This window comes from Aplidium turbinatum, chromosome 15, assembly GCF_918807975.1.
Source record: "Aplidium turbinatum chromosome 15, kaAplTurb1.1, whole genome shotgun sequence".
NCBI lineage: Eukaryota > Metazoa > Chordata > Ascidiacea > Aplousobranchia > Polyclinidae > Aplidium > Aplidium turbinatum.
The window spans coordinates 16413256-16440508 of record NC_137486.1 but is presented as its reverse complement, the minus strand read 5'-3'; the positions used below and the strand labels follow the sequence as shown (position 1 = coordinate 16440508).

Below are 27253 nucleotides of genomic sequence, written 5' to 3'. Positions count from 1 at the left end.
ACAGTTATATAGCGAATACCAATTGATAAAAGGCGATGTTGCGGCTTTAGATTTCTGTTGTGGTACATTCAAAAGCAGCAACATATACCGTCGACTTCTATATACTGTGGTAGGCCATATCTATGCAATTATATGGAAGTCCACGCACACTAAGGAAAGGAGTCGTTATAGTTTCACTAGTATCTTTAATTCGATGCATTTCCACTTGGTACAGCTTCTACCCAAACAGTTTAAATTTGACGTTATTGCAGAAGATGAATCTATGTTATGATGAATCATGCATAAGTGCAGTTAGGAAATGAGAGTTATTCAGCCAGTCGTACGACATTGTAGGGAAAAAATAAAAATAAAATCCTACTTTCTTCGGTTAGCTGAAAACTGACAGTTTGTGTCACAATAAGATGCCTAATTACCCAGACAGCAAATCAATCGTTTTTTACATTGATTCAACCTCTACAGACGTTGAAACAATGTAAAGATTTGCTGTCAGGGCAACTTCATCACAAAAGAGGCAAAACACGTGACTCTTTAAAAGCAAAACCAATATTCTTTACCGCTTTGAATGTGGGTTCTTTCCCGATAGTCGTCAACAACAATAGACGCATTCATCCAACTCCGTTTCACGAGACACCTGTGGTACTGTCCATCCGATATTATGGTAGGCTCGTACAATACAACATCCATTCGACCCCCCATGTTGTATCTTAGGGTTAATTTTCCATTTACCTAAAAATTAAGTATATAATTACGTCATATGAATAAGTAACATAGGCTATAGAAATATAAACACAGCTTAAGATATAGTGACACAAAATGCTTATGAAAAAAGAACAAGCAGTTTAGGAAACAAATATAATGTATAAATAAACAATGAACATATAGTAGCCTCATCAAGAAATGCTAAACAGCATTTTTTTGATTCAGTAACTGCTGTGATGATTTATTTGCACTTATTATTTGCCAGGATGTTTGTTGTACCGGTAATCTTAAAGAGCAACTATCTGTATCAAACTTTCACTTTTTTTGTAAAGAGAAAGCAAGGCAAATGATTACAATAAAGTACAAAAGCAATTTAAAAACAACAATCATTTTTAAAAACTTTTTAGCCAGAAAATGTTGTATTCACAAGGATTTTTCATATAAAAGTTTTGAGAAAATAAATTTCTGATAACATACAAAACTGAGTAACGTTAATGGGTTGAATCTTTTTTATTTTATTGTTTTGTTCACCTGAAAAAAATGTACGAACATAAAAACAAATAAGTAAAAAAACTTTCAGAACTTTCTTCACAAGCTTTTACATTATTTATGTTACCGTATCATATTTTCTGTGTAAACAAAAAAATGTTGAACTCGATTGACGTTATAGGACTACTTAATTTTAGTGTTTGTTGTAGCTTCCAAGAAAATGAACTGTCTTCTAAAGCTCCAACTTTTTAATAAATGAAGTAACGTCTAACATAAATGTCTTTTTCAAAGATATTGACTACAATGAAAGGTCATAAAAACACCGTTTTTTAAAACTTACAATTTTTAATTCTATGAAATCCCGAGTGCGGTAGTTAGTAGAGCCTAAGACTTTTATAAGTGCAGCATTTCTTTGCGTGGTGCTGAAGCCAAGAGCAAACACATCGTCTCGAGAGCTAGGAAAGTTATCCATCCACTGATACAGCAGTAGTCCATTGCTTGAACCAAATCGGTAAGTAACAGATCCTGTTGAGAAGTTAAGGTTGGGTGAGATGAACGGAATACAGTGTAACAACCTTCTGCATTCGCAAAACTACAATTCTGGTGGACGGAAAGATATTTATCTTCAGATAGAATAAGCCTCTTCTGAAACTTAATTTTAGTAATTTCGTGTGCTTACTGAGGATTTGAACCACTGACGCGGACTCCGACACTGTGATGTTGCACCATGTGGAGGTTTTCTCTTTCAAGCTTAAGTTTACTTAAAAACAGTGATATTAATGCTCTAAGGTCTACGAAATACCGAAATAAACTTTCTGTTGTCAGAAACAACTTGTGTTTGATGAGCTATTGCATCTAACGAGATAAGCATTGTTGGATGATAATAAATTCTAAAGCCATGAGAATAAGCTGACAAACTATGAGAGTTGAGCATGCGGTAGGCATAGAACTGTGGTTGTCGTCTATTATACTTTCATTATTTTTGTTTAAAACCATGATAGACGTTGCATGGCAAAATGTTTAAAAATATAACCTATAGATGATAAAAGATTCTAAGGCACAGTATGGTTGTCGCATTTGGAAACATGACGTCATGGTCATCATCTCACTTGTTTTACAGTTTTTTCCAACATATGTTGTCATGCTGCAATCACAGATGAAGTCGTTCCATTGTTGAAGACAAGTTCCGCCGTTACTGCAAGATGTGTTGCTGCATAACTGGGATGGGCCTGAATGTAAAAATTCACAGCTAACTATACAAACTTCAAACCTCAAGCTAACAAACAATCTCAGCCCACTGTCGCATTGCTTTCACAGCAATCGGGTGAATCGATTGGAAACTAGAAGATCTCACAGCGATCGACAACCGGTATAACTGTGTATTATTGTGGCCTCACTGGTCTGGTCGTAGTGACTGGCCGGCTAGCACAATTAACCAATCTTAGCTTTTTACTATGTAAAACTTCTATAAATGTTGAATCAAAGTAAAAAACAGACTATCTTCCCTACCAGTGAAAGTAGGCCAAAGTTTGATTCTAAGACTTACACAATAAAATTTCAACCTACAGTAGGCTACAATTGTTCGTGATCATGTTACCGTAAACACTAATAAGTTTAATAAGATGAATCAGCAATGAGCTTACATCGATTGCAATACAAAAATGGCCAAAACTAAGCTAGACACTATAAGCTGATCTAATGCCTAACTGCCAAGCACAACAAAAGTAATTTATTAACAGACAAACATTTAAAAAAACAACTGGCTGTTAAATGTCTTCAGTCATAACTTAAATCAATAGAAGATGAAACGCCAGATTGAAAAAAATGTTATGCTTGATATTATTGTCAGCAGTTCCAATTTTATAGCTTTGTGTGGCTGTGATCTGGCGTTTCAAGAATTTTGCACGAAGTTTTCAATTATCGGTAGGTGAAAACGGTAATTTATAACGAATGCTGTTGTTTCAAAGGTCGAAAATCCAAGTATTGATGGAATAATTCTCCCTTACCTTGGCATTCATTAGTAACTGCACCGTTGGAACGGATCTTTTTCAACCCGTTGACGTTAGTTATTTTCCCATTAAAGTCTATGTTGCCCATGCATCCTTGAAAGCCAACACGGGATGCGATGTTGTTGGGAAAACTATTACCATGGATTATACTCTTACCAACTCCACCAATATACAAGTATCCTAAACATCAAACAATAAAACAGACCTTCAATTGTTGCACAATGCACATATAGCATCATAGATCTCTTTGTTTTTGAACTTAATGAAGAAAATCAAAATTAAGAAGGTTTATAGGTGGAAAAGTTTTCATCTTGTCGTTGCAATTGCTTGTTACACATTCTTATTTGTCTAGACTCTAGAAGGTTAACTACTTTAGCTGCTGCATACATCTAGTAAAGAAAATCAAACAATACAAACCGAGCAAATGGTATGCAAATTAATCTTTATGAACCGCACTTCTATTTGAAACAGAAAAATAAAAGCGTTTTTTTTTAAACAAGTAATTTAAACAATTTTAACGCTATGCGGTGTCATTGAAGCGATCACATACGCTCTTCCGATTGTTTGTTTATGAATTGTGCCTCTTTGATTGATTGTAGGAATCTTCGTCCTTGGACTGAAAACGCATCTTTGAAAGTTTAATCCTGGCAGGTTTGGATACTCATCGAGGGTTTGAACCACTGTCGCAAGCCAGGTCAACGAGATTGACATTCTGGTCTGTCAACGCAACGATGTTAATCACATTCAAGTTGGGCTTTTACCAAACTCGTTCAACTTACCGTTTAAGTCGGGGCTCATAGGTTTACTGGGTCCTTTATTGAAAGCTGGCACTCCATCCACAACCAGTTTATGAACGCTGTATTTGTTTCGAACTATGTTGACGTCATGCCAGTTATTGTCATTCACAGTGTTGGCACCAGGCACAGAGAGAACCTGGAACAAAAAGTTTTGCTACCCTGACAACAAACATACCCTTTTTAAGTTAATTGAACGTCTACAGACGTTAATTCAATGTAAAAAAGTGATTTGCTATAGGTGGGTAACGTGTGTAAACACCTATAGTAAATCACTTTATTCAAGTTCATACACTGTGTATAAATTAATGTTTGGATACTTTAAACACTACATGTAGGCTACTAGTAGGCTACTTAAAAGTTATGTTCTTTAAAAAGAGTAAAATACAGCATGCTAAATGCCATTAATTTTACTCCTGCAACGTCCACATTATTGCTTACAGCTGGAAGTAAATTTTAGGAGTATAAATTTTCTCACTTGTTCAAACCTCCCAATGCTGAATAAATAAAATATTTTTCCTTCCACCATTTCCACAGCAATGTAGTCGCCATTTCCCCCGGCGCTGTAAAGAAGCAAGCCGTCTTTCACAGTTGTTTTCAGGCTGAAGTATAAATCCATGGAGCTATAGTTGTGCAAAAATAATGTAAGGATACCATGCTCTTGCTTTGCAAATTAAAGTGGAGCAATGGCCGATTTTAGTCAACCTTACAGTAAAAAAATTATTTCTGCATGTGCAACAGGCCTATTTGTTTAATATGTTGCATGCAGGTGATCTTACAACAAAAACACTTGAAATGCGAAAGCGGTTATAGAGGATAGAGAAACCTTTGAAGACCGAGGGCGTACTCACAAGTTTGTTTGTAAAGCAGGAAGAACCACAAAACTGTCATCGCCACGAAATGTGACAGGAAACGAAACGACATTCGACGTGTCGCCGAGTAAACTATTGCTGTTGCACGGCAGAGTATTGGAAGCACATCTGAGTATAAAGCAAAAATATGTGCATATGGCCAATAAGTTTTGTAGCCTACCTTAAATTATTCCATTACTTATGCTTTATCACGATATTTAATCATATAGCAAGAAAATAAGTTGCTATTTGAAGTACTTATAATAGCATCAATAATAATTTCTGTTTGAAAATATGAAACATTTGCAGTACCACCACTGAACATGAGCCATTGTTACTTCTAGCAATTGTTACCACATATTCGAAAATTAATTCTACATGCCATGAATAGGTTAAGTGTATTCTTTACAAATGTTGAAGTTGTCTTCTTTTAAAAGCTCACACCATTGTTAACTTCAAACTTTATATTGCAGTTTAATGTCAACATACCTGTCTATTAGGTGAACTGAGTTGAATACTACGTTTTCGAGATGACCGACAAACGGACTTGTTTGTGACGCCATGGTGGTTGTTGACGAGTTGATGACGTTGTTTTGTGGTGACGCAGCTATCTTACCGAGATGAATGACGTCAAATTTCAGCTTGCCATGCATTTTGAAGAGTGTTTCTACGTAATATATACGCAACACAGAGCTTGTTATTATCATGAGTAATAGCCTAACGTGTTTTTTGCATAGAAAGTATCCACCACATGTATGTGTTACTCTGAGCACAATGCAAGCAGTTTTAACCAGGGCTGTGAAGTCCGGCGTCGTGGACTCGGCGTCATGGAGTAGGAAAGATTTTGGCGTGTCCGGAGTCGGAATTGATAAAAAAGCCTACTCCAACTCCGGCTTGATAAAAAACGATGAATAATAGAATTTTTATTTGCTAACACTGGCAGCATTGATATATCTGGCAACACTAAAACCGGAGACGAAGTCGGAGTCGGTCAGTTATAAACCGAGGAGTCGGAGTTGTACAGTTTTCACCCGAATCCACAGCCCTGCAACAGGAGAAAGGAACAGTCGAGTGCATTGTTGCTCTAAATCAGTGGTTCTCAATCTTTTTTTGTGTCAGAGGCACAGTCAACAACAAAAGTTTGTCAACAACCACATGAAGACAAAGTATAAGGCGTTGCTTAAAAATACATTGAAAGAACAACAATGCAGGAAGATAGGTTGCGTATAACAGGGTTTCCCAAACTTTTTTGGGCCACGGACCACTATAAGTGAATCTGTTTATTCGCGGACCCCAATATAAAGGTAAAAATTAATAAAACCGAATTTTGCTTATTTAAAAAAACTGACAACATCAATGGGACGGATGGGATTGCATAAGTCATCAATTCTAGGAGTTATTTGTCAAAGGCGAACTCGTAAGTCAGGGTCCACGGAAAGTCTGGACCTATATTTTGTATTCATGTTGGTAAGAGCTGAAAATGTTTTCTCACACATGTAGGTCGTAGCAAAAGGCAATAAAATTTTAGTTGCCTTTTGCGATAGCAATGGGTATTCCTCCACAACACTCAACCAGAAAGATGCAATAGCTGTTTGATTGAAACTAAGCATTAAATTTCGATCAGATGATAATTCGGCAAATTCTTCTTCTTCGCGTCCTGACAGGTTAGTCTTTGTGACAACAAAAGATTTTAAAAACCAGTCAAAATTCTCATAGGCCTATGTCTCTTTTAAAAAGTACTTCTTGAAGTGTGCAGAAAGCAATTCCAAATGTTGTGTAACGTCAGAGAAAATCAACTCTGTATTAATTAAGGGTTTGTTGGTAATGTAGTCACACAGAACAGGAAACATATCCACAACATTATCATTTATCCTTGTTTTCCATACGTTGAGTTTCTTTATGAATGCTGTTATTTTATTTTGAGGAATACGAGAATTTTTGATAAACAACTTTTTAACTGCAACGAAGGTGCAACAAGTAAGATTTACGATAGCCTAACTGGATAGCAAAAGCTTTCGAAATCATTTAAGTTGTAAAGAACTGCGGCAATTATCTTTGACAGGGTACGTACTGTACAACGTATATGTGTGACTTTTTAATTTCTTGTCATATCGCCACGGACCACCTGTGCAGTCGTAGCGGACCACCAATGGTCCGCGGACCACAGTTTGGGAAACCCTGGCGTATAAAGCCACATGCCAAATGGGATACAATACTGGCTTTTGGCAGATTTCTATAAACGAGGCATAATGGATAATGCAGTAGCCTGCGCAGAAGCAGCTTTGGATTGTGGACAGTCAGTCGGTAAGCATGTTGATTTTTAAGTACAACGATTTTGCTAATTGCTTGTAGCCTACTTCACAGTTTTTACGCTTTGCATTTCGCTTCATATGCGTAAGTTGATCAAAACACAATGCCAATTTTCAGTGCATTGGCAATCAACTTAGAATTTTCCTCTAAAACTTTAAAAATTAATCAGATCTTCACTTTGACACGTTCTTTTTGTTCTTCACATCCGACTGGATATCTAGCAGCTCCAATTGAAAATTAACTGTTTTGAGAGATGGCTGCATCTATTGCCAACCCGCATATGGACCTCAGTTTTAAATAACTCATTTACGTTTTTAATATTTTGTCTAGCTTGCTTCAAACTTTCTGACAATTTGCCCATTGCTGACAGCTGATTTCACTGCCAATATTATATCCAGTAACATGTTGATATACACTATAACAATTATAGATTATAACTTTGATTATACACGATGACATGCGTTTATTTATAAACATGACCATGACATCGCATTATAGGTAGATATCCAAGGAAGGCACATAATTAATTAATGATTTTCGAAAAATAATTACAGTAGAATTAAATGACAAAACAGTTACAAATAGCAAGATAAAGCATTTTTAAAAGAGCTAGACGGGACTAGATATTTTGATGATAAATTATGTGTTTTTGACATAACTTCTGAGAGCCGCTAAAAAGAGCAGCAGTTGAGAAACACTGTTCTAAGTTCTTCTTGCAATGTTGCGCGAAGCAGAAACAAGGTCCGGCGTCGTTTTTATGATCTTTTGCTATGACTCGGCAGGGTATCGAATCTATGTCTACTGTTTCAGATGTAAGCACTCTATCCAGTAGAGCAGCGAAAGTAAAATACAAAATATTTCTAATAAGCCACAAGCACAGCCCGCAAGCGTTAAATGTGCAACGCTCTTCACCCAGTACGACAAAAGGACGCACATCTATCAACAACCGTTTGGAAGAAAATTAATACAAACTGTCTTGAACATTTGCTACAGAATGTAGGCGTACAGCAAGTACAACTATTAAGCTTATACAACAAATTTGGCTTTGACTTACTAATACAGTAATACACGAGTGTAAGAATATAGGTTGACTTATAATAATAAAATATACGTGTTAATAGGCTACTGTACTGTGTCAAATGACGCCGGATGACAGTTGCTCGGAATGTTTAGGCCAACTATTTCAGTTACTCCATTTTTGTGTCATTTTCGTCCAAATTCGGCTTTGTCCAGACCAGTGGCCTATGCGGGTACGTATAGGCCTACTTGTACAGTATAAAAGGGACTAGGTGATTATATGTAGTGTTGTATGGATTTTTTATGCGTATTTCAGCTGTAATCCATCATATTTGTGGAAACATGAAAAAGAATGAATAATGCAGTCACGCCTTTTCTTGATAGCATCTGGTAGATTGCACAAGAGAATTGATTTTCGAAATATTGTTGAGCTACTATACGAAACTGCATGATGTTAAAAGCACAAATAAGATAGATTTTAGAGAAAGATAACTGCTTTAAATATTAATGTTAAACTATGTTTATGCCATGTGCAAGAAATCTATGAATTTGCAAGCCGGTCAGTAAATTGTTCTTGTGAATAAAACCGCAATCGGTCTTGGTTATGGTATGCATAATGGCACGATAAAAAACTAGGATGAGCAAGGCCTGTACAAGTCAATGTTGCACAACGGCCACAACCTGGAACAAGAAACACTATATTTTGCTGGCCGCATACAAACTTTGTTGCAACGTATCTATAAAGTGACTGTTGGATAATAGAGATATGAAAATTGTGGAACCAATCATCCAAAAGGTAACCACCGAAGGAATGTAAACTGCCGCACTCTCTCATTGCAGTATTTAAGATTTTTCTTGCTTGAATGGTAAAGCCATATAATAATAATATCAATGTACGCCAGAAGGCTCATTCAATGTTAATATCTATCAGTGAAATACTTTTGCTAACAGCTGTAGATTACATGTACAAAATACATCAACAACGTACACATTCATTCTGTATTCTTTTATCTATCGAAGCAAGTGGTCAATACCAGATACATCAAATCGTCTGTGTATGCGTCCATATAGAAGCATCCTGCTCGAAGTTTTCAAATATATCAAGGACTAATTTTACTTTATACATAGGATAGGAAGAGCGCTTATGTTTTCGAAATTCAGTTGATTTACTAATTTCAAAATTGCAATTGCTTCAGGTTGCTTGATTATGGAGCAGATCGTTCTCAAATTTGACCAATCAGAAAGCTGAAAGTTTCTCTCAAACAGAACAATCTCATGGAGAAAAATTTCTTTCTTTGTGATTGGTCAAGTTCTAACTTCGGTGGTGAAACAACCTACAATTTACCGAATTTCTCATGGCGCATGCCAAAGCCACCCCACCATGTTAAGCTTACCACAAGATAATAACCGTTTTCTTGGTCGACCGTTTATATAGCAGGATCTGTAAGCTGTAAGAAGGAAAATAATATGCGGGAAAACCAATCGGTAAAGTCAGTCTTTGTAGAATCACACTAAGCACCGATGATGAATGTTAAATACAAACTAAAAACTAAAGCAGATTAAGAACTTTCAGTTTTTTTGTTGAAAAGTGTGGTCAAAAATGATTTTCTCAAAAGATTTGACAAAAATTAGTTTATCTATTTTTGTTGCCAAATGTTGAGTGACTTTGATGACTTTTCTTGATAATCGAGCATTTATACTTCAAAGACAGAACTGCAACAAATATTTGCAAGCACTAAAATCTGGCTTTTCTTCTTACATGTTAAATCAAAATGTAAGAAGTGCTTACAAAACTTTTTTGGGCTTGAAGAAACAACATTTCTTCATGTCTTTTGCGTAACACTTCTACAGGAGATCAAGACACCGGAGCATAGGTCAAGATATTAACGTCTACTTAATACTTATGTGAAATTCGTCATCTAAATATTTGGATGACAGCATGAAATGGAAATAAAAAGTGTGTATCCTTGCAAATAAATGGCCTAAAAATATTTTCACTTCAAGCTTCAGGCCATCTATAATGTATGAGTGGAATGGCTTTCTAAAGTCATAAGCAAACTGTATAGAACCTGCGTCATATTATTCAGCATCTTATCCAACTGTAGTTTAGCCTTCAAATTTGAATGGAAGATTCAAATGATTTTAAAGGTAATGATTTAGGTTTTGATAATAAAATTTATCTGGCCTTACTCCTGTTTATGTGATGCTCACAGGTTATGCAAAGAAATTAGTTTGAAATTTTAAAGGGTAGCCTATAAATAATTCGTTAAGCATTGCTGTGGGTTTGACACCTGTCAGAAGATATTTCATTTTCTTGATAATTCGTTAAGGTTTTCTTTTAAAATGGTACGGTAGAAAACTGTAAGCGTTTTTAAAAAATGAAATAAACAATTGAACTTTTCAGCATCGGCAATTTGTTTCATCAATTTTTCTTTCGTTTGAGAAGTTGTTGTTTGTAGACTACGTTTCATCAGATGATTGTGTGCAGTGTGTGGGCATGCCCCGAGCAGCCACTTGATAGTGCAGTCGTCTAAATTTAACAGACCAACTGCCTAAAGGTCGGGCAGTGGAAGAGTATGTGGTCTGCGGTTTGCTCTTCTGCACTAGCCTACATCAGCTGCATGCCGTAGATGTTGATAGGCCCCATTTGTGCATCATGTATCCGAAGCGTCCAATGCATGTACGGAGGAGATTCAGTCGTTCCCAGGAAGATTGGCTAAGATCCTTTCCTGATGACGTGAGCCTAGCGTCAGTGACGAAAGAGTGGAGTCTAGAAGTGTTGCCTGTCCACTCATCTTTCCAGGTGCACACTTTTGTATAAAATGAGAACCACTAGCATAGGCTAAGACTTTGTTCCTGACTTTGACCGCCATTTTATGGAATAACTCCTTGTGTATTGAAAAGATGCCTTCACAGTTTTTATAAACTCTTATTAAAAAAATAAGTCATTATTCAAACGAAGAAATTTAAAGCCGTTTTGTTTTTTATAAAAACACCGTTTCAAACAGACAACACTTACTTCCCTTTCGTCTTCCGTCTACATTCAATGATATTATGCGACCTCTCCTGGATACTTTGACGTAATGATACTGACGATCGTTGAGGTCACTCCCACCCAGCAACAGGTCTGGACCTTGACCTAGAATATTTGCATAAAATGAATACGTAAACCCATAGAATTAATGGATACGTAAACCCCAGTTTGAAAATCTAAGATGTAGCGTCTTCCAGCCACGATGCTTCTGTGGAGATGCAAATGAATAGCCACAATAGGTTTAAACATGTCAAAATAATTGCAAACTTGGAAGTAACTCTCTATTCTTCCACAACAAGTTCTTCTTAAAAAAACGATATCTTTAGCAGTAAGTTTTGATTGTAAAATCTGTACCGGTAGTTTTACAGTAGATCAACTAATCGCTTGCGCTTGTTAATGCTTTGAATGCTTTGACCCACTCTTGAGTTTGTTTGTTAGTTTCTTTTTTGTAAGTACGTTGCATATCATTTAAATATAGTCCACAACAACCTATCTTCAAATCGTTGATTTCACAGTTTAACAACCCACCAGAAAAGCTGTGAATTATTTATAAGCAAAAAGAGAGAAATTGTGCGTTTATAAGGTAAGAATTTTACACACTCTAGGCTCAAGCCAAATAGCGAGAAAGCTATCTTTGTTAAGCTCTTTTAATTGCTGTACTTTGTCTAAAACGCATTTTACTCAGTAAGCTACATTGCAGACCTATTTCCCATATGCTGGGGTTGCAAGAAGGCCTTGTACAAATCTACAGTGATGTTAAATCTCGATGTCTTGTTACGGCTTTTCAATATCACAAAATTGATTTTACCAGTGCATGCAATTAAGAAAGCTGAAATAGAAATCACCGCAGATCGATATTGTTAAAGCATCGGAATCACGTCAAAGACAAGCGGAAGTTTTCTTTGTGTTTGTGCTATAACAATACGTGTAGTTATTTGCAAATATTAGATATCAATTTCTTTCCACATGCATGAACATATTATCATACTGATTACTAATTTTTGCTACAGCTATTTATATAGACTTGCTAAATTTTAAATGCGCTAAAGTAATATTGTAAAAATGTTATAAAACGGTTAAATCTGAAGTTGTTGAGAAGTCAAATAAAAATTAGTGTTATTTGTGAGCTTGGATATGCATTGCACATTTGCACAGGTGCTTCTGCTTAATAGACTGCAATTTTTATAACACTTCAAAATTAACCGGTTGTGTGAGGCGTCAAATGCAGAAACTGCATCTCTCAGTGCGCGTGTTTTTTCGGTATTTTAGGTGAGTAATTTTAATTGGCTCCAACGCTTTACCTGTTGGAGCTAGAGAAAAACAATGCCTTGCATAAATATCCAGTGTTAATCGTAATTTATGATTTTGCACATTCTAATGATCATGAATGGAATTATTATTGGTATGACGTCACCAATGACATCACAATTCCTTTTAGAAAAAAGTAATGCGACATTTGATTACCAATTGATTTAATTAATAAAGTGCCAACTGAAATGCTTAAAGTACAGTGATGTAGAAGGAAGCACTAGTCGTAGTTAGAACATTTGTATCAAGAGTTTTTGCAACGGATATACCCTTATGTTCTGTTTTACCGTTGTGCTTAGCATGACACAAACCCCTGTCATTCGCATCATGAAAGACATTTAATGAATTTCGAGACGAAGGAAATCTTCGGACAATTTGTTCCAGCCTGTTACCTTTATTTTACATGCAGTTGGTTGAAAATTATTGTTTATGGAAATAGCTTGGGTACAATTTTTTTTATCTCTCCTTAAATCCGCCACTAACTCAAAACGCACATGGCCTTCTGTCGTTGGTTTAATTAATTAGTATCATGTGATTAAGCAAACGAAATGAACAAAAATATTTTGCAAAAACCGAATAAATTTACATTTTTCATTCGTGTTTTTGGGGGCGCATGACAAATGCTCCTCCTTTTTGGATCTTCTACCGATGAAGCCAACTTTTAATGATACTATGCCGATGAAAACAATACATTGTGAAGATCTTTGTTAACATAAAAGACCGGATCGTCATGCGTTGGGTTGGGCCATTCTGCTGTAAAAGCTTCAGTGCTTTAAAAAGTTTTTGTTAGACCTATACATTTAGTGTAAAACTTAACACTAATTTAACAGTAAATGGTTAGATTTGCTTCATCGACTTGGTACGAGGGTATTTATATGCAAGGTATAAGGTTACCGCCAAAAAATATCTTGAAGCAATATCGCAAAGAAAAAGCAAAACAAAACGTGTGTATAATGGCTAAAAAGTTACTATCATAGTTTTTTATACTTTTTTGCCGTTTTTGCACTATTATTGGTATTTTAAGATGCAATGCTTTTTAAAAAAAAGTTTTCAGATTTTCTAAATCTTCCTCACCAATGTTCACTTGAAGTTGTATTTGTCCTTTCACGAGTTGAATTGTTAAACTGTCTTGACTACTATTTGACGTCGTTGCGAATAAGATCCCTACACACAAACAAAGCAGTTGAACAATTGCTTTGCGAGATAACCCAGATACCTGGTCTGCAGTAGCCAGAGATTAGATTAGGAGTGCTGGTTTTCCTGGGCATTTTGTCACACAAAAGAAGTATAAAGTTTCTAGAAAGACGTTATCTTACAAACATGCTAAAAGGAAGCAACATAAAATTTTTTCACTGCTTTCGATTAAATGCCAAAACAATAACTCCATGATAATAAATTTGTTACAAAATCAGTTGAGTTGCTATTATTGTTGCTGTATTTGTCTTTTTTCACAGAATCTACATATGCAACGCAAATATTCGAGGATAATTAAGTGTTACCATTACATTGTTGTACCATACACAGATGAATCAAAACGACGTAAAAACGATGAAAAATTATTAACTTTAGCGAGTTCGGTTACCGGTTCTGACTGGTGTTTTAAACCGAAGCGAAATGTCTTCACCCTCTGTCTGAACGGTGGTGTCGACTGGAAAGTTCATTACTTGGCTTCCATCGAACCTTGCAGAGATTGCGGCTGAAAATTGAACATTGCAGAAACAAGAAAATTTTGTTTTACCGTATCAGCATACAAAGTAGATTGTAGTATAAACTGCTGTAAATCAGAGAAAGCTGCACAAACTATCAATAAAGTAGTTAGAAAAACAGTACAACAAGATAATGCAGGTAAAAAATACCTTGAAAAATTAGTTCTGTATTTATCTACCTTTAGCAGCATTCTACATTTAAATGATTAACTTCAATCCACCACTTGTTGCATGCACAACGGTATAGCCAACGAGAATTCGATAAGCCAAAACTAGTCCGTTTCGTTTAAATTGCGCCCATGTGATTTATAAAGACAGATACGTTCATCAAAAGTGTTAATTAATCGAAACCTGTATATTTAATTAATTTGTGTTGTACTAACGGCCAGCTGAAGTCTATTTAATTTGATGACCCTTGTTATTTTATCATCGTCTTATTATTATTATTTATTTGCATCAGACAAGAATGTTAATAATAATAATGTCCAGAGTGTCTTCTATCTAATTTTTACAAAATAAGCTTAAAGGTAATTTCCAATACATTTCAGATAGTCTAGTGCTATACAGAAAAGCTCCAATTGCAAATCTAAACGCGAGCTCTTCTTTTTTGTACATCCATGAAGAAATAACGTTTGCAGATAATTTTTTTTAGAACTGACCTTCTTCACAAGTGGTTCCCATGAAAGATGTGTTGGAGCAGTCACATATAAACCTATTCATTCCTTCGCTGCATAATCCTCCGTTCTTGCAAGGCGTTGAAGAGCATTGGGACTTTTTAAATCCATTGCAGTAAGGGGTAATTTCCTTGGATGGTAGTGACGATGATGAGGTATAGCTGGACTTCGCAAGAGACTGAAAAAGTTATTAAAATCATCATAATCAATATTGGTTTGGTTAATTGGGAATTGATTGATTCTACAAGTAAATTAAAAAAAAAAATGTTTGACACTGCGCAAGAATTATCGCGTTTTATCTTTGCTGTTTTTCTATACGTATTACTAATTTAAAGAGGAATAATACAGCCTAATTAATCATCGCTTAGACCACTGTAAAAAGCACTGTAATGGGTAGGCCAAACAAATATATAGTGGTTCATAAGCCTGTGTGGCACTAAGCTACTGAAATGTTAACGCGAGAAATATGTTTTCATTTCTTGCATTCACTATCGTAGAAAAAGCACTTCAGAATATGTTTAAAAACCAACGTTGCTTGTCGATTGTCTAAAAACACAGTTCGATCGTGACCCACGGAATGTAGTAGTAGGCCGTGGTTCGATTCTCTCACAATTCGTTAATTGAAGATATACGGTGGCTACTGTACAACTGGAATACAATCAGCACAACCAGATAGGCTTGCTGAGCACTTGGCCATCAATCTGTTTTTGTTGTGCAAGTAAACTTATTTGTTTTTTGTTTAATTTCTTGTGGTCTTTTCGATGTCAGCTCAAATAGACAGATAGATGCCGCTATAATTGCCACTTAACATCATCTGTGTCAAACAGGTTATTAGGTGTCTGTGACTTGATGCTATAGCACATGGGAATATAACCGGGCTTAAAAGAAATTGAAAAGATTTCAAATCTAGTGGTTATGGTTATGAATGTGGACATTGCAATAGAGTACGTATTTACACGTTAGGTTATGCAATAAAATAATGATAGTTTATTGTTATAAATAGAGTAGTTTTCAATCAAGCAAACTAGAAGTATCTAGCACTCCAAATTCTAAAATAAATCTGTGACCTTTCCAAGTGTTTAACAGGTTGCCACACCCTGTATAATATAATCAATCAATAATAAACTTAACCTTGAAATAAGAGGAGCACAGATTAAGTGGTGGTCCATGGAGATGCATGCACTGGAGGCAAAGTAATGTTGCCATTTCCACGGTAGTTGTTGATATTAATGCATTTTCCATTGTTACCAAATGGTAATGTACTTCAAACTCAATTGATCACAATAAATTTATTTTTTCACATGCCTTCATTCCTATCACCGTGCCAAAGTACTACGGTATAAGTTAGTGCGGAGGATTAGTTTTCAATTGATGAAAATACAGTAAGAATGAAGTTTATAACAATTTCCCTAAAATAAAGGACAATAGACAAGGGTTTAAATGAAACAAGAGTTGTTCTAGAATACAATATACTACAGGCTATATCAACACAGCCCAATTTTCAATTGACCCCTAAACTAGTATGTAGTTTAACCAGAAGAGCGCCATAGGATTGCAGGTGCTTTGTGTATCATGGTTTGTGACCCTGACAGACATATGCATTATGCATCAGCTTGCGAAATGGGAGTGTTGTTGTAGGAGCTGTATATCTCTCAATCCACTGTGCTTGTTTGTTTATCTTTATCCTGCATTGCGGGAAAGCGGACTTGAGCGCTATGCATTGGTGTACGTCTTCCGACGACGTACGTCTTCCGACGTACACCTGACCCACGCTGCAGCCGACGGCAATGTCTGTTTCCGGTTGTCTACTTTAATTATGACTTAAATTTGGTACTACTGCCCATTACTCGAAATCGATCACTGGGTAGAGGCAATTATCGTAAAGTTTCTTGCCCAGAGAAACAACAGCAAGTGCGGGTGGCTGGAGTCGAACATGCAGGCTCTCGACTGCGAGCCCAACGCGCTAACCACTCGGCCACTTGCTGCATTCTCTAAGCATTGCCTGCCTCTTGTATGAAAAGTTTCCAAGATTTTAGGACTTTTACTGCGTGTATTAAATGTATATTGGTGTTGTTTTTGTTTGTTTGTTAGTTGAAGTAGGTTGATCTTTATTTGCCTTGGACACGTGTTCCTTTACTTTTGCCTGAGTGAGAGAGAGAGATGTTCCAATTTTTTTTTTATGCAGCACGTGTCCTAGAAAGTGTTTTTCATTGATATTTTTCAGTAGATTCTTTGTTTGATTGATTTGATTTAAAACATTTTAAGACATCAAGCACTGGGCATAGGTAACTTTTTATCTTTCGAGTTTAAGTAGCCTAGTATTGTATTGACTGTGTAGTGAAGGATGAAGTAATTTTCTTTGCAATTACTGCAATCTATTTCTGGACTGTTTGTAAACATACTTTAGACATCAAAAAATAAAAATAAAGACCTTCCAATGTTGTAGTAGTAAGTTATTTTGCCTCTTCTTTTATTGGCTGATAAAGAGTTCAACGAAAACCACGTATCTTAGTTAAAAGCCGTGTGCTGTATTTAGCTATAGGCTTTGACATTTTAATGTGCCTAAAACAACCGCGATAATAATTTAAAAGACGCCCAGGTTTACGCTACGCATTAAAATTTTATGGATTAACAAGATCAATTATTCTTTTTTAATGCCATAACATACAGTACAGTAAAAGAGGAAATAGTGCACATCAAGCATCATAGAAAACATATATAAACGTTTTTACCGTTTAAATAAAGTTTTACATTGCGAAACTGTTCAGACTTGTAGTGATCTTATCAATAGTGCATTGGCATTGAACCACAAAGAGTGATTTTTTGGCTTTGTATTATAGTTTTTGCGTTGCGTGTCAAGGCATTCTAACATTCACCTATTCAATCACTAGCTGTTTAATCAATGCAAGAAACCATGCACCTGCTTCGTCGTGAACCTACACCAATTTTGACCTTTCTACCATCTCAAGCTGCATGTCAGGATTTCCTATCTAATGAGGCCATATCACTGTCAAGAACGTAAAAAAATGTGTTTCGGTTTATTACAAAAATTTTAAATTCGGTTTTCAGCCAAAAACGGATTTGTAAATTGCAGAAATATTAATTTCATCAAAAAAAAAGCTCAAAGATTGATAGGCTACGGTACTAAACTCATATCCAGTAAGAGTTTCGAAAACTAAACTGCTTTCATCTTCTTCTACATTTGTCCATAGTCTCTAGCTCAGTGAAGCAATCTATCCCGACCACAATATTTTCACCGACAGTTATCAAGAGAAACAAAGTTTTGATAAAAAAGATACATTTGAAATTCCTGAAAACTGCTTCTGACCTAAAACTTCCATCTCTCTCCCACGTGCTGGCTTTTAGAAAACATAAACCCAATTACTGAAATTTAGTGTCTAAACTTTGCTTCAGGCTCCAATTTTACTTCATAATTTGACAAATTTTCTACTTAAATATGAATAAAATCAATACGCTCTTTCATGAAAAAAAATGATTAAATTAAGCTGAATGTGTGAAAGCAACATTTTATATCTGCAACATGCGGCAGAACAGATACCAAGAAAAAGTCTGGTAAACAGATTAAAAATTGATGTGACGTTTGGTTTAACTAAAAATAATTTTCAATTGTTATTTTAGTCAATCCAGTTAACGCAATTATCTTTGCAACTTTCTCGACATGTGCTTCAACTTTATGCACTACCTGTCTAACTGTTTGCTTATCTCTTACTCTTCGCTTTATTTTTGCATGACAATTCTTTCTTCTTGAAACAAATAAACGAGAGAAGTTGGGAGTTGGGATATCGTGCCATCACCAGAAGCCAGTAGTCATTCGTCTTTCTAAACATCTTGTAAGATAATATACACATCAAATATCAAACAGCAAAAATAGCTTCGAATTGGTTGATTTAAAAATATTCTCCTCCAAACGAACATTCTCTACCAATAAACTGCTAGTCTGTGTAATAAAGATCTGACTTTCATACCAGATACTTGGAAAATAAATCCTCAACCTCTGTTTGTCACCATGACAATATCAGAGGGATATATTCGTTATTATGACAAATAAAACCATCATCATCATCATGAATTAAAAACATGCTAAAGGTTCCGCTGCTGACTGACAACACTTTTAGAAGCGCATCATGGTCGAACGTGATTGTAAATGTCCATTTTTATTTGGCATAATTTGTTTGTGTACTGCATATGTTCTTTTCTGCGATTACTTTACTTTTGTTTACAATTTCTTAGACGTGTTGCAACCAAGCTGAACTTTTATTTCTTTAAAGCACTGCTTCTCATATTGTGTGCTACGGCACACGGTGTGCTGTGAGAGATTCTTAGGTTTGTGCCAAACTTTTTGGAATTTTCATTTTTTTATTTTTTATTGCCAATAGGCATAGAGGCAAGCATGCGATACTTGAGTGTACATTGTATTCGCCTATCTAATTGCAGAATGCAGATGTATGCAACGCATTATATACATATATGCAAATGTAGTAGGCTATGCGTAGGCTAATTATTACGTTGACAGGCGCATCCATCGCATTCAAAAGTGCAGAATCAACCTTTTTTAGTCAACTTTGTTTTGTAGTAACAGTGCCAAAAAGTTTTTATACTTTTTAGTGCGCCACAAGCTTAAAACGTTTGAGAAGTATTGCAATTAAATATTCTAGAGAATATCAGCACTTACGCTTTGTAGCGTCTATCTTTTTCTTGACCTCTGATTTGGCATTATAGCAGAGGTAGGTCTATTATTATTTTTGTTGATAATCATAGGCTAGTCAAAAGCATAACGCAACAAAGCTATATCGCTATCAAGGCCATCCTGAGGTGTCACATGCACTTTGCAGACTGCTGCTCTTCCTATGATCCTGTTTAGAAGTTGTCACTGGGGTTCTGGCTTATTAAAATATGACAGCTCCGCTGTATTCAAAATCTTCATAGCAAGTGCCTATTTATACAAATTTTGAAAATATCAGCTTAAAGCTATGTGGGCTAATAAAGCTATAGCCTGCATGTATGTTACTGTTTTTAATTGTAAATTTTTATTTTCTTTTTTTATCTTAAGTATTTCTGAAGGTGTTGAGACCGTGCCAATATTCTAACTTAGTTAATTAATTCGGTCTCAAGCACGTTGTAACGTTCGCTTTTTGTCGCTTCTACCTTTTTCTAGATCCTTGCTATGTTGAGGTGTATTGTTTTCGCTGTGATGGTCAGAAAATCAGAAATAAAAAACAACTGAACTGAGGAGTCTTTCCTCAAAACTATTCATTTTTAGCCATTGCAATTTCCGAATGGCAATATGGTGCACACGCGCTATCTAGCGGATGTTTGTTTACAAAGAATTGACAAATTTGAAAAAATAGTTCCACTGCATGCATCGCCCCAAAAAAAAACTGTCTTTAAAATGATCAGCTCCTCTAGCAACTCCAAAAACGTTTGGGAACCTAGCGATAACCTGCTCCTCCTCATTAGCACCATATCTTAAGGGGTCGGCACCCGCCAATTCAGAAGCAAGCGCTGCTCGGCAGCATCTAAAACGATCGCCTGATAATGCAATATTAGTGCCCGATATTATGATCGAAGAAAAAGCACGATTAGGAAACGATGGCTTGACTCTCGGGGAGTGCATCTGAGAAACACACTTTAATAACAGCTCTCCATTTAACAGCACCCAATGAAGGGAAGAGTAATTTACTGAAAACAACACTTCACCAAGCGGAAAACTTACTCTGCAAATCTCGGTGACCGGGTTTGCGCTTGTGGTTCAAAGCCTCTATACTCTACATGGTCTACAAGTATGTGAAGCGCCAGAAATATTCTATCAAAAGTTTTGTCTGTCCAAAGATTTCTCAAACGATCTCTTTATAGACAGTTTAGACAAAACAACATTGAATTTACGTGCAATAATCTTCGCTGCTTATTTTGTTGCTTCATTAGGCTACTCAACCACACCTTTACGATCAGTTCGTAAACACAAAGCCTATTTTGAACCGTTCCGCGGTGCAAACAAGATTTCTTGCCCTTGAGCATAAAATACTTGATCTAGGTTTTGGTAAACTGTTGCAGCAAGTTGCCGATCAAGGCTTTCTTCTGTGTTGTTAAAGATAATTAAAAGTAAAACAAAACATTGAAAAATTATTTTGATGTGGATCTTACATTTAATGTGTTTATCAGGCACTCTTTAACTTAAACGTATAACTTTAACACCTTTGTTTTTAATATAATGCGCCCCATGTCTGGTGATTAAATGTCTAATTAGCCTTATTTTAGGGTTCTGGTTGTAATCTGGCGGCATCATTTGCATGCTACCGCGACATCAGATGTTCAGCTGTAGTAATTTCAAGCTAAATTGAAGCTCCTCATCGAACGTTTAATGGTTACCTTCGATTTTAGTTCAATAGGCTAGTTAGTCTCATGTTTTATTTCCCACCATCAAAGCAAAAAATATTACATGAAATAACATAGCAGGGTGCGCAAAACGGTAGAAGCGATAAACTTCACGAAGCAGTGTGGGACACACGTTGAGAAGAGTTGCTCTGTCGTAGTTCAAGCGTGCTTTTATGAGCAAGTTAAACACCTTTTTAAGCAAGTTAAACACCAGTTTAAACTTGCTAAAAAAGTCTTGTTCGAACCTGCTAACTTCCATTAACTAAAAAAAAATATTTGACCGCATGGCCGAGTGGTGTGAATCCCGAAAGGGCGTCCATTCGACACAGACCAAAAGCATGTGACTCCGTCTTTGAAAAGAGATTTAAAGGCACGACTAAAGGTGGACCCGAAAATTGGCTTCCTTGCCTTGCTGTACTCTTATCTAAATATTCCACCAGGTGTAAGCCTCGATACAGAAAAAAAATTCGGAGAAACGGTAGTAGACGATTTTGCTGGCGAATTTTATCTATGCAGAGCGAGCAGTTTTATCTCAAGCTTTGTCGTGGCTTCACACTCTGGAGATATTGTTTCTGTGGCTACGTAACTTGCAGTGTCATAAACAAGCTCGTTCCAATCTATGGATCAAGATTGTATGTACCCGACTTACTTGTATGTTTAAATTGAATCCATCTTTTCTGAAATCTCGAATGCAGCCAATAAAACCTTGATGCAAAGGAGCAGTCCACAATGGCACAGAATGGAAGTCGGAGCCAAAAGTTGTTCCTCCGAGATATATTTTCTCAAAAATATCCAAGTTCCTGTTTGGTCCCTGCAGAATGGAAATTTTGTGATAACTGCGTTTCACGACTACAAGATGGTTTCTATCAATACGGCACCGATTGTGCTCTTTCTAGGATACGGTAATGAAAATAAATTGAGATAATAAATGTGGCCTAGTTATGCTATCAACTTATCATAGCTGAAAATGGCACTGTTGGAAAAATACCTTATCTGTTGTATAAATCATGATATTGCTGCTATTATTTTTAAAAAAGAATTACTTTTGGATAATAGGCTACACCTCATTTAAGTTAAAGGTTAGTAGGCTGCTTAGCAACAACATCAATAACGTTGAATGATCTACGAAGGTCGAAACGGTGTGCCACTGCAGCTAAACTTTGAACTTTCTATCACACTATTAAACATTCTTTACTTCACAATGTAGATAGATACTAACGACCTGCTTTAGTCTAATGCTGCGAGTTCGCTATGGTAGTAGCGGTTCGCACTAGTTTTTTTAAACACAGCTCCCTAGTCATGTGCTGTGACGAAGCACATTACTAGGGAGCTGTGTTTCGAAAGCTAGTGTAAACCGCTATACTACCACAGCGAACTCGCTGCATCAAGTCACAACAGATCGTTAGTATCTAAGTTACACTGTGATCATGCTGCTGAAAGCAAAACTCAATCCATTGCATTAAAGTTTTTACCGGGACTTGAAAGTGTTTTAGAAGTCCATCTAACGAAATCGTCAGGTTCTTCCCATTCCGTCCCACATTTAACCGATGCCATTTCCCATCGACAATCTTACCCGGCGTCGCACCTTTAAACTGCGGTATCCAATAAACACGCAACAGTGAACGGAAGTGGGAATGTTAAAAAATACGTTTTCAAACAGTCAAAAAAGAATGTCTGGGTAGTCTATGTAATAAAATGGTTAGATTAAGGAGTTTTTTAACTGATTGTAGCCCAAGAACAAGAAGATTATCATTAATATTACCACACTAAGATACCAATAAAATTTTGGGCATTTGTACAGCTTACATTGACAGAAAACATTTCCATCGCCAGATAACTTGTGTGTTTTAAGTTTTCAACATCTAATGTCGCAATGTCGCAATTGCAAAACATTTTATGTTTTTCTATCCACCTTTCAGCTTCATGGTGGCATCAACACATTTATAAAAGGCTTTTGTAAAGCTTGGTTTGGCAACTTCTTATCGATCGCAAATCCACGGCAATCTTAAAGTTAGGTAAACTATTAGAGATCACCCAACCATACAAGTCAAACTCATCTACGCTGCATTGGCAGTGAGAATACTACTGTAAGTAGTTTTTAAAATTTTGGTATCACAGAACTATATTAACAATAAACCATGTGAGCGTTAGGGTAGCCTACGTTCATCGATACATGCTTATCAACATACCCTTGAAGTCCCCGATCCTAGATTAATAACGACAAAGATACTTCCATTGTATAGCTCAACAGCAAATGAATCACTCACGGTGGAATTGGCGTAAAGTAGTAAGCCGTTCTGCAAAAATGATGATAAGCTTATTTTGTGAAGTGCTTTAGTAAAATTAATTTGCAAAGCAAAGGCAGCCTACAAGCACATCAAAAACGTCTTGAACATGCAAGCCTGGGGAAGTTTTTTTTATAAATGACTTTAATTCTCTGAAGACAATTGATTGAACGTAATCGCTGAACTTTTCTCATCAGCGTCGGTTATCATGATTGGAATTATGGAACATTATTTAGGCTACAACTGTCAAGTGTTTTCATTAAATGAACTGTTATTGCGTCTTTTCGCAGCATATGATAATGTTTACTATCGTTAAAACCGTTTTAGGACTCAATTAAACTTTGCATTAGTATGGTTGGGTTTACCGGTTCTGTGGTTTTGAAATCAAACTCTATCGCTCCTTTGCGTGGATCAGTTGCTATTGGAATTGCCAGCCAGGAACCAGATGTCAAAAAATGAACTGGGTTAGATGGAGGAGGATCGGAGCAAGCAAAATCTATGTTTCCATGCACGGCAACTCTTTTGTCGCGATCTCGAGCCCATTTGGAAATCATTATCCTTCGAAATTTGGAATTGGAATATGTGACCTGTCGGGGTTAAAATAAATAAAATTTAATGTTGGCAATATCTTTTGTGAAGATATGTAATTAATTAAACAACTTTAGTAAGACAGGATAAATTCATATGCTTAAACACAACTCGTATTGCATGTGATGTTTATTGTTGGTTTACTTTTGTTTGTGTTCAGCCAAATTCATTGATTTTTTCTTAAAACCTCTACCTTAAAGTTACCTCTCTACCGAAATTGTATTTTTCTCAAAAGTTGGAAGATTTTATTTGCTGCAGGAAAATGTAAAAAAGTACACGATAGGTTCAATATAATTAGGAAGCGAATTGCACAATACTAACTAGCACCATCGATATATTTTAATAAGATAAAGACTTTTTGTCAAAAAAAAAACTCAGTGTCATGAGTAAAAAAAACGCGATTTTTTCAAGCTTTTGTCAAAGCGAAAATTAATGACACCTTGCCACAGAGGTCGGTAGAGAGCTTTTATTTACATTAAAACAAACATTGTCGAAAGAACATGAAAATTTGATAAGGGATACTTGACGAGTTTTAATATCGTAACTTTTAAGCTATATTTAGGTATTCCATAATGGTAATAAAAGGTATTGGAAACGTTACACCACTGAAAATTTGAGTAGTCCTACTGTCTCTTGGCTTCAAATCGGCAACATAAGCATTGTGCTGGTTACTGCAAACAACTTTATACAAAAGAACAAACTGCAAAAAGTAGTTACTGAGTTATTGCCAGAATTGTAACACGAATAAAATAAAGCTTCCAAAGCCATTTCATTCAGCCAACTGACATCGCAAATCACAGAAAACGGAGCAAAGTGCAGTGGCAGCTGTTTCTCATCGTCCAATTTAGCAGTAACATTTTGTTGTCCGCACCTATGCATTTTAATACAAAGACGTAAAGGCCAACATCACTGCTGTTATAACCACCTCTTTGAGACATCCGATGAAGTTGTTATTGATTTTTGCTCCGGGAAGGCTGGAAGTGCTGGGGCTTCCCCCAACGTAAATGACGTCATCGAGCGTAAGGTGGGTAAAGTCTTCTTGCAGGTAGCTGTTGTGTATGTAGGCCTGATCTACCACTATGTCCACCTGCAAAATGTAATGTGTGCGCAGTGATAAACTGCCTTATCCTTTGAAGTGCAATGTATCATATTATGTTGCATGACTCCATCTTGATATAATCTTTTAATGAATACCGGTACTAGTTTTAATACTGGGCAACTTTCTAGTTAATATTTATGGCCTAATTTCAACAAATCTCAAACTAGATTTGCGACTTTTTCGTTTTTCCCGCTTTTGGATTTAAAAATTTTTGTCACAATAAAAGGAGCCTCGATTTCTTATTAATCTTGACAATAGTTTACTAATTTCTAATAACTAAGAAGTTAACTAGAATTCTTAAGACTTTTGCTACTCTCGCATGGACCATATTTTAATATGAGAATCTTTACCCTCGAACTGAAAAGGTTTGCAAATTATTTCATCCACTAGGTACCGCTGAAGGGGACTGGAGAGTTATCTCATCGTACGTTCTTTAAGCGCACACTTTGAGAGTTGAACCAGAATTGCTTGATCTTGAGGTTTCTTTCTTCACTACTCAGTCCTACCAAGACAACTCAGTCGACATGATATATTCATTACTTTATAAACCCACTATTCGAAATTACTATAAAATATAAACTCATGCTACTTCAATCCATACACAAACTCTTCGACGAAGAGAACTGACAAGGCTCAAGAAAACAATTTAAAAAATTTGAAGTCATACATTTGATTGCACAATATCAAATTTTTTCTTTGGTAGCCATCTTCTGTTTTACAAATCTTCTCTTTGGAGAAATGTGATGACGCATGTTGCAGCGTTGTTCGTTTGCGTCTTATGCGTTTCAGCATAACTAACAAATTTGATAATAATTTACTGTTGTTTCAACATCTACAAACGTTAAATCAAATTAAAGAGAACAGGCCGACCCGGCACCACCAACCAAAGGCAATACAGTTTATGAATCGAAACAGTCAGCAAAACTGACTTTCTATGGGCAAAAGGTATCATGCAAAATAAACCGAAAAACAAAATGCCATTAAGAATTCAATTGACTGACAAAAGCAGCGGTTGAGAACTATGTGGCAGGAACTAGTGGTGCGGTACTGAGGAGCCCAGCCTAATGAGCGAAACACGTGTCTATCGCTGAGTTCCTGCTACACTCGACTGCCGAGAAACAACATGATTAACGTTGATTAACGCTTATTACTATGTACTAAAGTAAAGTACCTGCCCCAGACGACAGCAAATCAGTCGTTTTTGAAATCGATTAAACGTCTGAAGACGTTGTAAAAAACGAATCATTTGCTGTCTGGGTGGAAAAGAATTAAGTTAAATTCGTGTGTAGGAAGGCAGCCCAATCTTTTTTTACAAAAATGTTGAATGGATTGTGATTTTGTTTGGATGCGAAACGAAAGTTTAATTTTCGAATTGAAAAGCCTCTTAGAAAACTTGATGCTGCAAATTTTGCATATTTTGTAAAAAATTTTGAACAACTGACGCGGGACCGGTGGCCGAAGTTAAAAATAATGTTTGTGAAAAAACATCTTTGGATAGCCTACAAGTACTATAGACTGCATGGACTGTATACGTACAAGTGATTACAAATCATTCAATCAGTAAGGAATCAAACGCTTGGCCAATGCTTCAAGTTATTGCTTATTTGCAGATCAACATCATCTGAAGATTACCTTTAAAACGGTTACTTTTAACTTTCAAAGTGAGTGGCTTTTCTACATGTATGGATCATATTGGCTACGTTTTTGTGAAACCTGCATTGTGTATAAAAAGCCGGTCTTAAGTTATAACAAACTGTAGCTTGTTTTGTCAAACGCCAACATATCAATAGTTCAATATGGTAATCGTAATGCTATGTTTTGTTTTGCTTTCGTAGACCGTTATGATTTTTATAAAAACTGCATTTTTTCAATATCATACCAATTAAAGTGTAAACAAACTGTTGCCCAAACTTATGCTCAACAAAAAATACAATCATTGGAATCATTTTTAAGTTTTTGGTAGGCCTATAGCTAATTCAGTCTGGAAACGAAGCAGG

The 27253-nt window shown here is 36.0% G+C and overlaps 1 protein-coding gene across 1 annotated transcript in view; it reads right to left on the bottom strand.

The window, feature by feature from the left end:
• LOC145784003 (neurexin-1-like) overlaps positions 1-27253 on the bottom strand; it is a 47638-nt gene that overhangs the window by 6387 nt on the left and 13998 nt on the right. The window contains exons 6-21 of the mRNA XM_082595760.1: positions 25083-25244; positions 23935-24156; positions 23474-23581; positions 21934-22095; positions 14877-15069; positions 14094-14207; positions 13586-13675; positions 11189-11308; positions 5332-5509; positions 4843-4971; positions 4470-4614; positions 3977-4130; positions 3195-3377; positions 2298-2417; positions 1529-1713; positions 555-726 (exon numbers count right to left, since the gene is read on the bottom strand). Of these exons, the coding sequence (XP_082451886.1) occupies positions 555-726; positions 1529-1713; positions 2298-2417; positions 3195-3377; positions 3977-4130; positions 4470-4614; positions 4843-4971; positions 5332-5509; positions 11189-11308; positions 13586-13675; positions 14094-14207; positions 14877-15069; positions 21934-22095; positions 23474-23581; positions 23935-24156; positions 25083-25244 (2437 nt within the window). The remainder of the gene's footprint in view (positions 1-554; positions 727-1528; positions 1714-2297; positions 2418-3194; positions 3378-3976; positions 4131-4469; positions 4615-4842; positions 4972-5331; positions 5510-11188; positions 11309-13585; positions 13676-14093; positions 14208-14876; positions 15070-21933; positions 22096-23473; positions 23582-23934; positions 24157-25082; positions 25245-27253) is intronic.